Source organism: Malania oleifera, chromosome 4 (assembly GCF_029873635.1).
Source record: "Malania oleifera isolate guangnan ecotype guangnan chromosome 4, ASM2987363v1, whole genome shotgun sequence".
Classification (NCBI taxonomy): domain Eukaryota; kingdom Viridiplantae; phylum Streptophyta; class Magnoliopsida; order Santalales; family Ximeniaceae; genus Malania; species Malania oleifera.
This window is the reverse complement of record NC_080420.1, coordinates 108,693,429-108,708,488: the sequence shown is the minus strand read 5'-3', so window position 1 is coordinate 108,708,488 and position 15,060 is coordinate 108,693,429. Positions and strand designations below refer to the sequence as shown.

The 15,060-nt window shown below is 36.2% G+C and overlaps 1 protein-coding gene across 1 annotated transcript in view; it reads left to right on the top strand.

The window, feature by feature from the left end:
• Nucleotides 1-15,060, top strand: part of LOC131153477 (uncharacterized) — a 154,538-nt gene that overhangs the window by 67,259 nt on the left and 72,219 nt on the right. The window contains exons 7-8 of the mRNA XM_058105817.1: nt 1,935-2,064; nt 5,276-5,355. Of these exons, the coding sequence (XP_057961800.1) occupies nt 1,935-2,064; nt 5,276-5,355 (210 nt within the window). The remainder of the gene's footprint in view (nt 1-1,934; nt 2,065-5,275; nt 5,356-15,060) is intronic.

Below are 15,060 nucleotides of genomic sequence, written 5' to 3'. Positions count from 1 at the left end.
GTTTGAAGTTAGTTTTTTCGGGATATAAAGGGATGACTTCCCATTTTATTGGGATTGTGTTGAAGTGAAGAAGAGATTTAAAGGGGTTGTGTAGTTAGTTAGGTAATACCAAAAAAGGCTGATGATCAAAGGAACACATTTTAAAAAATGTGTATGTAAGTGTAAATTTAGCAGTGTTTGTATGGATGAACATCAATATGAGAAAAAGTTAGAAGAAGTCTGTGAATGCATTCTCAAATTAAAGCTGGAACTCATTGACATTAAAACAAAGGAAAGTTGTCATGTTGGTAATATTTATGAGCACTGATTTGACTCAAGGCAAGGATGTGCTTCTAAGACATTTAATTATTGTTTTGGGGCTTATCCTTAGTGAGCAAGGTACTGGTTTATGTGTGCAAGTGTTTCCTGGATTAATTTAAAGTCCTTGTTTGCCAATCTATGCATTTTGGATGGAGCAGAGTGAGTTCAAAACAAAGTTTAAGCTATGTGCCAGGTACCTTGTTTTGGTAAAATCAATTCCCTTCCGCAGTTGTTGAAAAGATTCAAAATTTGAATGGAGCTTTATAGCTCAAATTATTAATAGTCTCAAGATGACGATGTCCATAGGGTTAATGTTTGCAAGTTGATCTTTTAATTGAAAAACTGGATTTTCTCAGACTTATGGGCGATTGCGTGAATCTGGTTGGGGCTTCAAAGAGTGGTGATACGGCATTTTTAATTATCAATTTTCTTGTTGTGGTTATTGCTACTTGAATATATGGTATGAGCCTGTATAATTCATCTTTGAGTGCCTGATAACCTCCAGGCATAAATGCTAACAGTACTTTATTCTTTAAAAGTATTTTTTTTATAAGGTGAACAATAGAGTTGATATCTATTTATGATGATTTTGTTTCATACTTTTAGTGCTATTATTATTAGTTTTAACATACACTTGTTTTAGCCTATCCTCATTGACCTACTTTTGCTTTGTCACTGAAAACCTGCATAGAATATTTCAATTGAGCAAAACCAATGGCTTCAAAATGGTTGGATGATGATCCAAATCCTTTAAAAAACTTTAGATTGTTGATTGGAGTTGAATATGATTTTAGGGGAATGGGGAATATGTGACCCATTAGATTTTCAGTCAACCAGTCAGAAAATAAGGTTATATATAGCGTAACATTTTGATGATGTATTAAAAATATTGTCTGAAATCGACGAATTTATAATGTAATTAAAATAACTAATTATGTGATGGCAGACTCTTCTGAATTATGGAATGAATTCGGATGTCCAAATATAAAATCATATTTGAATATGGATGCAGTTATTTGGGGCGTTGTTGGAAGTATATCTCTCAAGAGCCAGAAACATGATTTTATTTTTAGGCCCCCAGTTTAAAGATAATCTAGGGAGTGTTACCACTTGCCAGAATGTTGGCAAAAGCAGTAGGAACTTGGAAGGCTCTTTTTGCTTATTTTTCAAAGAAATAAGAATTGAAACAGTTTCGCGAGACATTTTTTCTTTTCCAACTTTTCTCCTATGATTTGAAATTTGCCACAAAACAAGGAAGCAAAAATGTTTTCAAAAACATGTTTAGCATTCATCTAATTCAAACTAGTGTGTGATTCTATGCATATGTAATTGAATTACGATCTGGTTTTTCTGAGTTCTAACCAAGTTTCAGAGCCCTATTATCTCTTCTTGGACCCATTTATCTACCTATTTATTTATTTATGTTGAGCTCAATCTTGTTTATGCTTTAAATTATATGCATTAAAAGCCTGGGGTACAATTTATCCATTTTGTGTTCATATGACTAGTCCAATATTTTGATGGTTGCAACTATGAAAATTTTGTTGTAGTCATTTAATAATGTTATTTGCTGCTAGTTCTCTGCTTTAGTTTCATGAGAAGGTGTCCTAATTTTTCCTCTTTTGGCTCACCAGGTTGTTGTTGGACAAAAATTTATTGTTCCTGCTTACTCAAAGGTATCTTTGCTTCAGCAGCCGACCAAGCAAGACAGTGACGAGGAGCTGGAGTATGCTGAACCTAGCACCGGGATCGTTGAGTCTGCAAGTAATTTCCAATTCTTCGTAAACCTGGGTTTATTATTGCTACTTCAGGATTTTTGACGAATTGTTATTTTACAGTGTCATTGAAAAACCATTTTCAAAATTTGCGTATACGTCGAATTGTTATTTTACAGTGTTATTGAAAAACCATTTTCAAAATTTGGGTATATGTTATTGTTGTAACCTCCATTTTATTAACCAGGATTACTGAAGTACCGCTGCCAATTCCTTTTATATTTCTGCCAAAATTAGTCAGCATACTTCTTTGTAGGGGTGAGCATTCAGTCGGTATGGTTAATTTGGTTAATTAGCTGAATCAACTGAAATATTTCGCTTAAGAGATTGGATTAGCCAAACTGAACCAAATTAGCCTTTTAACTGAACCAATAATAGACCGATTAATACTTTGGTTAAATCAGTTAGCTGATTTTAACTGATTTGCATGTGTTACCAATATGCATATATATATATATATATATATATATAAATTATAGATGCGTACATTAAATTATAAATATATAAATATTACATATAAATTATTAATATACATTATATAAAAAATTCAACGAATTATCCGTAATTTATCAAAATATTGAAATTTTTGTGAAACTTGTTGAAATTTTAATCATAGAGTGAAATTTCCTTGGAATTCAAATATGGGTCTAACAATAGACTGAAAATTTTCTCTTAATTTATATTATTTTTTATTGAAACCAAATGTTATTGCAAAGGCTTTTGAAATTATATGAAAAAGTAACTTAGATATTAGCAACAACATTTTATTTAACTATTTATATCTTAGTAATAAATAACATTGAATTGATTTATGAATTTCATTTATATTAACTGAATATGTGTACAAGTACTATATTATGCCCACTACACCCCATACACAATGTACCTGTGACACTAGGTGTCGTGGGCCAAATATTTCACTTTTTTGTGAAGGACCGTGCGGCGCAAGCTAAAATACTCTTGTTTAACTAGTTAGCCTAGCATTTACCACGATTCGCCAACAAAACACTTTCATAGTCATTCAAAGAAGTGTAAGTGGAAGCAATAAGCAACTTATGAAAGCAATGCCATGCAAGCAGTAAACATTGAAGCAACGCAATTCATTAATCAACACCTCTTAATGTATTTTATTTGTAATATATTATTCTAAAACTTGCATATTATGTCTATTGGCCATTTCTAAATTTTCATAAAAGAATTCTATACTTTACGAGTAATTTCCATCATTTTTTAAAATCAAAATCAACATCAAAATCAAAATTTGCATCAAAATTTCTATACTTTTGAAGCTTTGAAATTTTAGTCAAAATTGAATTATAAGACCTCTAGTGTAACCAATCACGTTTAAGTTTTTTTCCCTCTTTTGATGCATGCAAGTGATTGAAACCTTTAAAAAAATCTGAAATGAGAGATAATTCTCATAATACTTTTGGTGCTGATTGAATAGTACGCTTATGATCTCTTGGTAATTTCAAATGTTGGATAAGCTTGCTGGTAAATTTTTTGAGTTAATTAGTCAAACTGTAACCCTTTTGAATGAATTTAATTTTTGTGTTTAGTGGCTTGGCAACAAAAATAACCAATTTGAATAAGACGTGCATGCTTCATGCTGCAAACAATTTTTTTTTTTCTTAATCAAAATAGTTCTAGACAAGTCTGAACTTAACCTTCAATATTTTTGCAATCTAAAGGCTGTAACCTGCTTGCTTTTAGTCAACAGTCTGAAGACTTGTATTACTGTGCTAGATGATAGGAATGGCCTTAGAATCTGTTTCCTTTTTGCTGATGATGCAGTCTTTTTCTTTCAAGCAGAGGATAATAAACTTCGCTGCTTAGGATATCTTGTCTTTGTTGTTGTTTTGTGTTTGAAGGTGAACTTGGGAAAGAGTGAATTGATTGCCTTGGGCAACAATGTGTAGGTGCTCAATTTGAGAAAATTATTGGTTGGAGAGAAGGAAAATTCCCTACTGTTATCATGAACTTTCTGTAAGAGCTAAGGATATATGTATTTGGTTGGCATTCCCTTTGGTATCTTCTTCTTTAATGAAATCTTGTACTTGTGGAAACAACCCAACCATTTGGATCCTGCAATTCGGATTATGGAACATATGCATTCTGGTTGGAGAAGCAATATCTATCAAAGCTTGGCATATTAATTCTCACCAAGTTTTCACTTTCTGATCCTCTTAATTTTTTATCCCTGGCTAAGAAGCCTGAGATTATCTGTAGACATCTTCTGTGGGGCATTGAAGGGAATGGTTAAGAAGTATAATTTAGTAGGGTTATTATTTGATTCCAGTTGCAAAAGGAGGTCTGGGTGTTATATATTTTGTTTATTTTATGTTGAAAAGGGACAAACTATAGGGGAAAGTGTATAGGGGAAAGTGGTGAAGTGACTGACATATGGGGTTTTAAGGAGATGTTGGATGCCTTCTCACCTTATATTGCCCACTGAATTCATTTCTAGATGTACGTTAGCTAAGGCTGTGGGGAGTTCCTATTGCTTGTTCAATTTTATGTGGGTAGTGATATCATTGTTTTCTTTTGAAGGCTGAGAGGCTTCACAATGATTTCCTCTCCAACTAATTTTCAGAGTTGTATCAATTAGCTTTCAATTGGGATGGTGCCTCTTATTTGTTAGAGATGTTCACTAGGCTCTAATTATTTGCCGATCTTATAGGGCTCCTTCTCAATGCCATGTTACATTTGGGGAAGGCAATAAAGAAGAAGAGTTGTTAAATCATCACTTGATCTAAAAGCTTGAGAAGTTAGATTGTGCACCAAGAATGTTATTAAGCCTTAAAACCCCTTCACATGTGTAGCTTAGGTGCAGATGGATTGGTAAAAAACTACATTGAATGGCAACCAGTAGGGGAATAAGTAAGCATCTAAACTTAGAGAAATTGAACAAATAGGATATAGAGGTAGGCAGAAAAAGTTTCACCAATACCTGCATGCAACTGTGGCTTTGATACGTTACTTGAGCAAAAAACTCAGGTAGTTAGACTCGTATATCAAACCTTAAAACTAGGAAGAGGGGAAAACAAATCTTTTCTTTTGTCATAAATGCTTTGTCATGCTCCACTTGTAAATTTGCAGTAATATATGTGCATGATGCTTGTGAAGTATGCACGTGCGGTTACAAGTTCCTGATTGGGTTGATATGAACAATTTTCTTAGGTCTTAGTTTTGGTATGCAGTTATTACTAGTGGACCGGAAAAGCTCAATGAAGAATTTTCATCTAATTCATCTGATCCACAGTGCTGGGCTAGATCCGAGGTTAGCCGTTTATTTTTGTTTTCATTTTGTCCATAGATCTCTATTGTCTTATCTTATTTTATAAAACATGGCCGAGTGTGCACATATGTGTGTGTGTTTTTTTTCATATAATTATCTTAAAAAATAATGTTATGCAAACCATTTTTCAAAATATGAGCATGTGTGCAGAAATCCCAAATAAAAGTATGAGAACAAGGGTGCATGAGGTAGAACTAGCAACCCCAGCAGCTGTACCAACTTTGGGCTTGACAGAACTTGAGGCTTTTTCAAACAAGATTCTGATAAAATGAGGACAAGGCATTGAAGTATAAACTCGTCATTACATGCACTGCTCTCTCAAGATTGTCCAATATTTTTGCTATTTTTCTATTTCATTTCTTATCGGAGAATAGCTAAAGAGCTAAGTAAGGAGATTATACATCTATATCAGGCACACTGTACTAACCACTGAAAGTTTGGACTTTGGATTTGCAAGATATCATGGGGCATCATCTAATGCATTTAGAAGCCTTGTAGAAAAAGTGGCTATGGTGGAAATATGGGTCAATGTATAAAGAATTGATGTACAAGGCCAACATAGGTTTTTAAGAGAGCATGTCTAGTGAGACATGGTCACAGGCTAACTATAGTACATAATATGACAACTAGTCAAAGTGAATAGCGTCTTTCTAAATTGATTTAACTAGAAGAAGCCATACTTTCAGCCTTTCAAGGACTTGTGAGGTATTTTTTGAGAACATGCAAAAAATTATCTTCTTTTGACCTCCTTTCAGAGATAGGCATTTTCAGTCATGATGCACTGTGTGAATCTCTCCAGAGAAGTTGCCTATCAGACTTTCAGATTTTAGTGGGGGACCATTCTAATCTGATATGAAGGAAAGTGATTCTATTATATTATAGCGATTTTGTTTCTAACTCTGGAATGCTTTTAAATTTAAATAATATGTTACTCCTGTTTACTTCCATTGTAACCATACAAAGGATTTTTTTCCTGCCTACTTAATCATATAAGAAACTTATCATTATTTTTTGGTTTTTTGTTACGTCTCCTCTTCAACTTTGATGACTACATCAGTCTGCCCCATGGCTTTGGAATTGATCAATTAGGTCCTTGAATTTTTGTTATTGTTGTGATTTTGATTAATGAATGACCTAACTCAAAGATATGTCTCTCCCTCTATTTATAATACAAATCAAATACATTCTAATGACCATAATACACTTACTAACTCTCACTAGTTAACATAATACTAACGCACTTAATAATAATACTGAAACACTAAAATAACCATTAACATTCCCCCCTAAACTGGAACATAGATATCTTATGGTCCTAGTTTGTTACAAATAAATTTAACACAAGCAACCCCTAAAGCTTTGGTAAACAAATCAGCAAGTTGTATATTGGACTTCACATAAGTGGTAGTAATGAGCTTCTGCCCAAGCTTCTCTCAAACAAAATAGCAATCAACTTCAATGTGTTTTGTTCCCTAATGGAAGAATGGGTTGCAGGCAATATGAAGAGCATCTTGATCATCACACATAAACTCCGTAGACTGAAAATGTGGATAATCTAATTCTTCCAATATGTTCCTCAATTGAACAAGTTCGCACGTAGTGTGAGCCATAATTCTATACTTTGACTTAGCACTTGATCTAGCCACCACAATTTGTTTCTTATTATTTGAAGAAATTAAATTGCCTCCAGCCAAGATACAATACGTGATGTGGATCTTCTTTCGGAGGGTGACTTGACTTAATCTGCATCTATATATCCCTAAATATAAGTGTGACCCTAATCTCAATATAAAATTCTTCTCCTAGGTGCACCTTTTTAAGATATCTCAAGATGCAAATTACTGTGTCCCAGTGACTTGTCCTTGAAAAATCCAAAAATTGGCTTTGAACACTTTTTGAGAAAGATATGTCAGAATAAGTGATTGTGAGATAATTCAACTTTCCAACAAGTCTTCGTCATCATCCGGGATTATGTAGCAAATTGACCATATCAGGCACTAACTTGCTGTTAGGATCCACGAGTGTATCAACTAGTTTGGATCCTAATAGCCTAGTCTCATTCGATAGATCAAGAACATACTTCCTCTCTGAGAAAAAGTGTTCCCATACGAGATCTGGATACTTCTATACCCAAGAAGTATGTCAATAGTCCCAAATATTTGGTTTGAAACTGTGTCTATAAAAAATGTTTAAGGCTCTGAATCATCACCTGTGATTACAAATTACAATATCATCCATATACACAATAAGAAGGATCCTACCCGATGAAGGATGGCAATAAAAGACAGAGTGATTCACTACACACTGTCAAAGGCCAAATTCAAGTATCACAACATTGAATCGACCAAACCATGCTCTGGGAGATAGTTTTAAATCATATAGTGCCTTCTTGAGTCAACACACTAAGCTTGACTCCCCTTGAAGAGGAAAGCCAAGTGGTTGCTCCATATAGATCTCTTCCTCAAGATCACCATGTAAGAAGGCATTCTTCGCATCTAACTGATGCAGAGGCTAGTGACAAGTAGTAACCAAGGAGATGCGCAGACACTTTGATATAAGTTTTGCAATTGGGGAAAATGTATCGGAATAGTCCAACACATACACGTGAGTATACCTCTTAGCAACAAGACGTGCGATGAGTGATAAATCCATCAGGGTTGACTTTCACAGTGTGTACCCAACGACAACTAGCCACAAACTTGTTAGGAGGAAGAGATACCAAGTCCCAAGTATCATTGTTCTTTAAAGCATTTATCTTTTCAACCCTGACATTTTCCTATCCAGAGTGGGCTGACTTCTGAAACAAATTTAGAAGGGCAACATATGATATAGCAGTAACAAAACAATAATAGGAGGTGATAAGAAGTCATAGCAAACATAGTTGGAGATGGGATGTTGTGTACGTGTGCATTTACCTTTCTGGACAGCAATGGGAGGATCAACATTGTGGAAAATATGATCATTAGACAAGGAAATCAAAGGCATTGTAGTGGAAGCTATAGGGGACTCTCTTCCTTGGAGCCGTCGTCATGAATACACTTTCAAGTTAGGACAATCAAGATGATGTGAAGGACTCAAACTACGTGAGACACAGTTGGTTGATTAGTTAAGGACTGCAAACTAGAATTTGGAAGATTAGGCAGAGGAAGTGACTCATTGAGGTCAGAAGCACTTAGGGACTAATGGTAGTAAGGTGTAGACTCAAAGAAGGTCACATTTGTAGAAACAAAGAATTGATGCAGCGTAGGACTACACCAATGATATCCTTTTTGAGTATATGAATAGCTCTAAAAGACACATTTTATAGAATGAAGATCCAACTTATCCACCCTAGGAGTTAGTTGATGAACAAAAGGGGACATGCCCGATTATGGAACGAGGTAGAGAGAATAGAGGTAAATTAGGAAAGAGAATGGAGTAGGGAATTTTGCCTCATAGAACGGAGGATGACGTCCTGTTGATAAGATAGCACAAAGTAAGTACTGCATCACATCGAGACACTTTAGGTACATGGATTTGATAAATGAATAGTGATTTCAAGGATATGCCTATTTTTCCTCTCTGCATTCCCATTTTATTGAGGAGTGTGGGCACGGGATGATTGATGAATAATACTAAACTTAGTCATATAAGTAGTGAATTCAGTACTGAAATACTCTTTTGCCTTATCGCACTGAAGTATTCGAATTGGCAAACCAAATTGAGTCTTTATTTCAAAGAAAAAGGCACAAAATATATGAAATAACTCAAAATGATCTTTTATTAAATATAGCCAAGTCATCCTAGAATAATCATCTAGAAAGGTTCCAAATTACCAGAAACCTAACTTGGACATAGCTGTACAAGGACCCCAAACATCATAACAGACTAACATGAAAGGGCTTGCAGCTTGTTTATTGACTTAGAAAGCAAAAGGGACACAATGATGCTTTTCAAACTGACAAGATTCACAATCAATACTAGATAAAGAACTCAAATTAGGAATTAGACATTTCAACTTTTCCTGTGAAGGATGACTAGGGGGACATTGAATTTGGAGAGGTGTGGGAGCAGTAGTGCGGGTGGTAGAAGGAGATAGTGGCTCAAAGTTATAAAGCCTACCAGCTTCAAGCCGTCCTCTAATCATCTTCCTCGTCTTCAAATTGTGAATAACCACAAATTCAGGGAAGAATTACTGAACAATTCATGGATTTGGTAATCTTGCCAACGGACATAAGATTGATAGGAAACTTGGGAATATACAAAATCGGAGGAAGAGAAATAGAAGAAGTGGTATTTACAATACCAATCCCCTTAGTGGCAGTGGGGATTCCATTAGCAAGAGTAACACAAGGTAAGTTTTTTGGATAGTGAAGATTAGAGAAGAAATTAGATATACCTGTGACATGATTAGTGGTTGCAGAGTCTACAACCCAAGGACTAGGGTGAGATGTACTGGATGACGGACATGCTGCCAGATTACCTACTTGGCCAAGAAATGCATTGGGAAAAGAAGATTGTTGTGACATTTGATATTGCTTGAAGTTGGAATACTCTTTTTTGACATAGATACAGTATGTTGCCTTCCACTTGGCCCCAAAGGTGTGGAGTTAGTGGTGGCTGCATTGGCTGCCCCCAAAGGTGTGAATCGGTGGTGGCTGCATTTGCAGTATGTGAAGGTCTACCATGGAGATCCCCACACTGCTCAATAGTATGATTACCTTGTCCATCTTTACCACCACGACTGTTCGAACCACCTTGATAACTTCTGCAATTGTTTGGTAGAAAACTAGAATCACCAGCCAGCAGAGACTGTTCTCTCAAAGAGAAATGCAACAGCAAGAAAATGTGTGCTAATGGAGGCACAAAGGACATGAAAATAAACATCGACTAATGATGGCAGCTCTGCACTTGGTATTGGACTGCCTCTAACTCGGTTTCAAACCCACTAGAACCCAAAGAACTGTCATTTGCTCCCTCGATTTCTGCATCTCTACATTGTTGATTATAGGTTGCACAATGTTAAGCTCCTTATGAATATGTTTCTCCAAAATACTCAACACTCTTATCTCCTTGTTGTAACTGAAAGTACTGCTACAATAAAACATACATGTATTGTTACTAGAGTACAAAAGCTTGGCATAATCACAAATCTCCTTGCATGTATTTAGATGCTTACGCATCTGTGCAATCTGGGGCTGCATTGAATGCTACAAGAGGGAAACAATGAAGGCATTTTCCTGAATCCACACTTTTTATCTCTTATCATCAAAATGACTAGATTGGAGCAAGTGGTCAGGTTTTCCTAATCCTGCTAAACAAACCTGAACAACCTTGGAGCACTGAACATAATTCTTCCCTCCAACTTTTCAGTTGTATATGTGGCAGTAATGAGGGAAACATGTTTTTGGGATTCATAGACTCCATACCAACACTCACAAACTAGCAGCCACACCATTGTCGAACGAGAAGAACGTTCAAAACTAATTGGGACAACCATAAACTAGGTGAACCCCTGAAACAAGTACGAACAAGGTGAACCACCTACAAATTGATTTAAAATTGCCACAACCTCACATATCAAATTATGAACATTGCTTTTACTCCAAGAAACTCACTAAAGGCATTTGTGAGCACCGAACAACAACTAATAGATTACCATGTGTGCATGGTTGAAGGAAGTTGGATCCTTGAGCAGAAAACATGCCTTGTTGCTTGATAATATGGTGTTGGGAAGGAATCAGAACATGGTAGAGGAAAAAATATGATAAAAGGTGGCCAGAATCACTCTCATGCGTTGGCATGTAGGGCTGGTACTACTAGTAGTGGGTTAGTGCATAGGTAGTTTTCAGGTGACGGGATTTTTTAGGGTTATGGTTTAGAGGGTTCTAGTTTTGGTTGTATATTTTGTTTCGTGAAAATAATGATGGGTTGTGGTGGTTTTGAGAAGGTTAGCGACAAGTGGGTGTATTTTGGCGGCGATTGAGTGTAATAGGGTTTAGGTTGGATCACGCTTTGATACTATGTTGAGATTTTGATTAAATGAATGACCTAACTTAGAGATTGGTGTATCCTTTTATTTATAGTACAAATCAATTACATTCTAATGACCGTAATGCTCTTATTAACTCTCACTAATTAACATCACACTAACACAATGGTAATACTTAAAGACTAAAATAACCAATAATAGTTGCACATCAAATAAGACCCTCCATCCGACTGTTAAATTATTATCGTGTAAGTGTGCATGTCCCAACCTATGAGAAACGTTGTTTTAAAAAGCAAAGGCTTGAAGTTATGTGTCTCCAGTTGAGACGAGCTATAAGCCTCAAGGTGTTGAGGCATTAGCCTGTTGAGAATTGAAAATATATATACAAATAAAGTATATGTTGTATAAATAATGTAGGTTTTATTTAATAATTGTGTAATTACCAACATATTCCAACGCTTCAAATTCACATAACTCCAGCTTTCTTTACCCATGAATTGTAAAGTGATAGCTACTTGCTGATCCAAGGAAAAACAACGTTAGCAATGGATTGTAACTTCAGCTCTCTCTCTCTCTCTCTCTCTCTCTCTCTCTCGCGTGCTTCTGACAAACATCAGCTTAGAGAAATAAAAACAAAATTTAAGACCTAACCAAACCAAAAGTGCCCACCATCCAAATCACTATTACCCTCCACCCAAGACCCCACCTAAGCTTAAGCAAAACACTACCTAAGAAAACTTCTTTTTAGACTTTTCCCATCATAATTGATGGAATATTGCAAATTAGCCAATTCTTGTTGCCCCTTCTTAATCTTGATTATGCCTTTATCCAAGTGAAATTTCTTTGCTTTTGAACCTGCTAGCTGCATACCTTTCTTATCTAGCATATGTTGAATACGATAAACAAAATCAGCATTCATATCATTCTTCTCAATATTATCTTCTACCTCTTCTAATTCATCATTCCATGGTCCAAGAGCTCCCTCTAGATCATCCATTGGATATGAGGAATTAGCCCTCATAAAATCAATCATTTGAACCATAACCGATTTGTTCACGAACCTTATGTAAGCCAAATCATAATCTAAATCACTATCCATATTACCCACCTCATCTAATATGTTTGCCTATATCTTCTCCAATTAATTTTCCCTAATAGCTTTTATGTTTAAGTTTGTTTTCATTCCATTTGAGTCTTCAAGGTAAAAATTACCATCAGTATGGTTTTTGAAGATCATAATTGGCTCGCACATTTGCCCTGAGATTCTTCCCAATTGAGCCATCCCTAACATCCTTGTACTTGTTCCGTCCACGGGTATAAACCCGTAATGTTGCTTCCTTATTAGCAACCTGAGACTCCTTTTGCCCATTCTTGCCTTGTTGTTACTAAGTCTGGCATCCTCTTGATTCCTGTTTCGAATGGTCAAACCATAATCCTCCTTAATTGCCTCCTTACCCCCATCCTCCATAGCCAACACCATTGGCAATCTCATCTATCTTCAATATATCCTCCCTCCAATCAATTTTCCCATCGCTTAAATTTTCGTGTTGCTCATCCACACAATCTCCCTCCATCATAGCATAACTACCTTGATGATGTTTCTCCTCCATTTTCTTACAGTCTAAAAACAATTTTGCGGTGCCGATTTGCATCGTCACCCATCTTTGGAGCCACCTATTGCAAACTTTGGATTAGGTGATTTACTCGAAACGCAAGATGTTTCATTGGAGTTCTCCAATGGACTTTGGGCGTGATATCTAATAGAAGTGCTTTGCAGAGCTAGAGATTTGTCTTGAGCCTACTCTGGAGAAAACAAGTTAGTTGGTGCATGCTGTCCTTTACATTGATTTGGGTCAAACCCAATAAATAGCACCCAACAGATGACCCAAGTTCAATGAAATATGTATAATCCCTGGCCCAGCCAACTCTAAGCTCACACCTCAGTTGAGAGTAGTTGATTGTTTGAGACACTTTTTCAACGGTTGTTCAAAGTAATGTGCAAAAAGACTCATTCGGACTAGTTTTTGACGCTTCAGTTCATGCACCAAGTGCTTTTCAAAACCAAAGACAATTGACGGGTAGGGGATTTAAGAAGCTAGCCAAAGGAGGAAGGCCAAGAGAGGTCATTGGCAAAGCTGTTGGCATGTGGCTTGTTGAAAAATTGGATAAAATGGAAGACCTGATGACCATGATAAGTCTCTCCCACTATTTATAGTATATGTGAAGTACATGCTGATGACCACTAGTGCCCTTACTAACTCATGTTTACCAACATAATACTAGGGCACATTAATAATGCTAAAGTACCAAAATAATCATTTACACTTCCCCTCAAGATGGAGCATAGATATCATATGGTTTGAGCTTGTTATAAATGAATTTAACATGAGCACAAACACCACCTAGCCCCTCCCCCCACCCCCCAAGAGTGAGCTTGTGCCTAAAGCTTTAGTGAATAGTTCAACAAGCTACAAATCATACTTCACATGAGTGGCTTTAATGATCTTTTGCACGAATTTCTCCGATTAGAGTTTCAATTAACTTTAATTTGTTTTGTCTACTCATGGAAGATTGGATTGGAGGCAATATGAATAGCAGCTTGGTTGTCACACATCAACTCCGTAGATCAAGAATGTGGAAAACCTAGTTCTTCCAACATGTTCTACAGCCAAAAAAGTTCACATGTAGTATAAGCTATGATTCTATAGTCCAACTCTGTACTTGATCTTGCCACCATAGTTTTGTTTCTTACTCTTCCAAGAAACTAGATTACCACCAACAATGATACAGTAACTGGTTGTGGATCTTCTGTCGGAAGGTGACTTGGTTCATTCCCCATCTGTATATCCTGAATATAAGTATGACCCTAATCTTGATATAATAGACTTTTCCTGGGTGCACCTTTGAGATATCTCAAAATGCAATCCTAGTGACTTGTTCTCGAAGAACCAAGAAACTAACTCACCACACTTGCTGCGAATGATATATCTAGTCAGGTAACTGTGAGATAATTCACGTTTCCAACAAGTCCTTGACATCGTCTTGGGTCAAGCAACAAATCACCCATATCTAGCACTAACCACCTGTTAGTATCCATGGGTGAGCCCAATCTCATGTTAATATTAAGAACACACTTAATTTGTGATAAGATGGTTCCCATATGAGATTTGGACACTGCTACACCCAAGTAGTACTTCAATGGTCCCAAATCCTAGGTATGAAACTAGTTTGTAAGAAACTTTAGGCTTTGAATTCCTTGATTATCATCACTTGTAGTCACAATATCAGACACAAACAGAATAAGCAAAATCTTGCAGGATGAAGTATGATGATACAATACAAAGTGATCTACTACGCACCACTCGAGGCCAAACTCAAGTACTAAAACACTAAATTGATGAAACCATGCTCTGGGAGATTGTATTAAATACTATGATGATTTTCTTGAGCCGATACACTAAGCCTAGCTGTCCCTTAGCAACAACAAGAGGTAGTCGCTTCATATAGTCCTCTTGAAGATCACATTGTAGGAAAGCATTCTTCACATCTAACTGATGTGGAGACATCATGTGGTGGCCAAGGAGATGAACAAATGTACTGGGGAAAGTTTGGCGAGTGGAGAGAATGTGTTTGAAAAATCCAAACCATACACCTGTGTATATCCCTTAGCAACAAGTTGGGCCTTCAAATGAGCCATGGAACCATCTAGATTGACA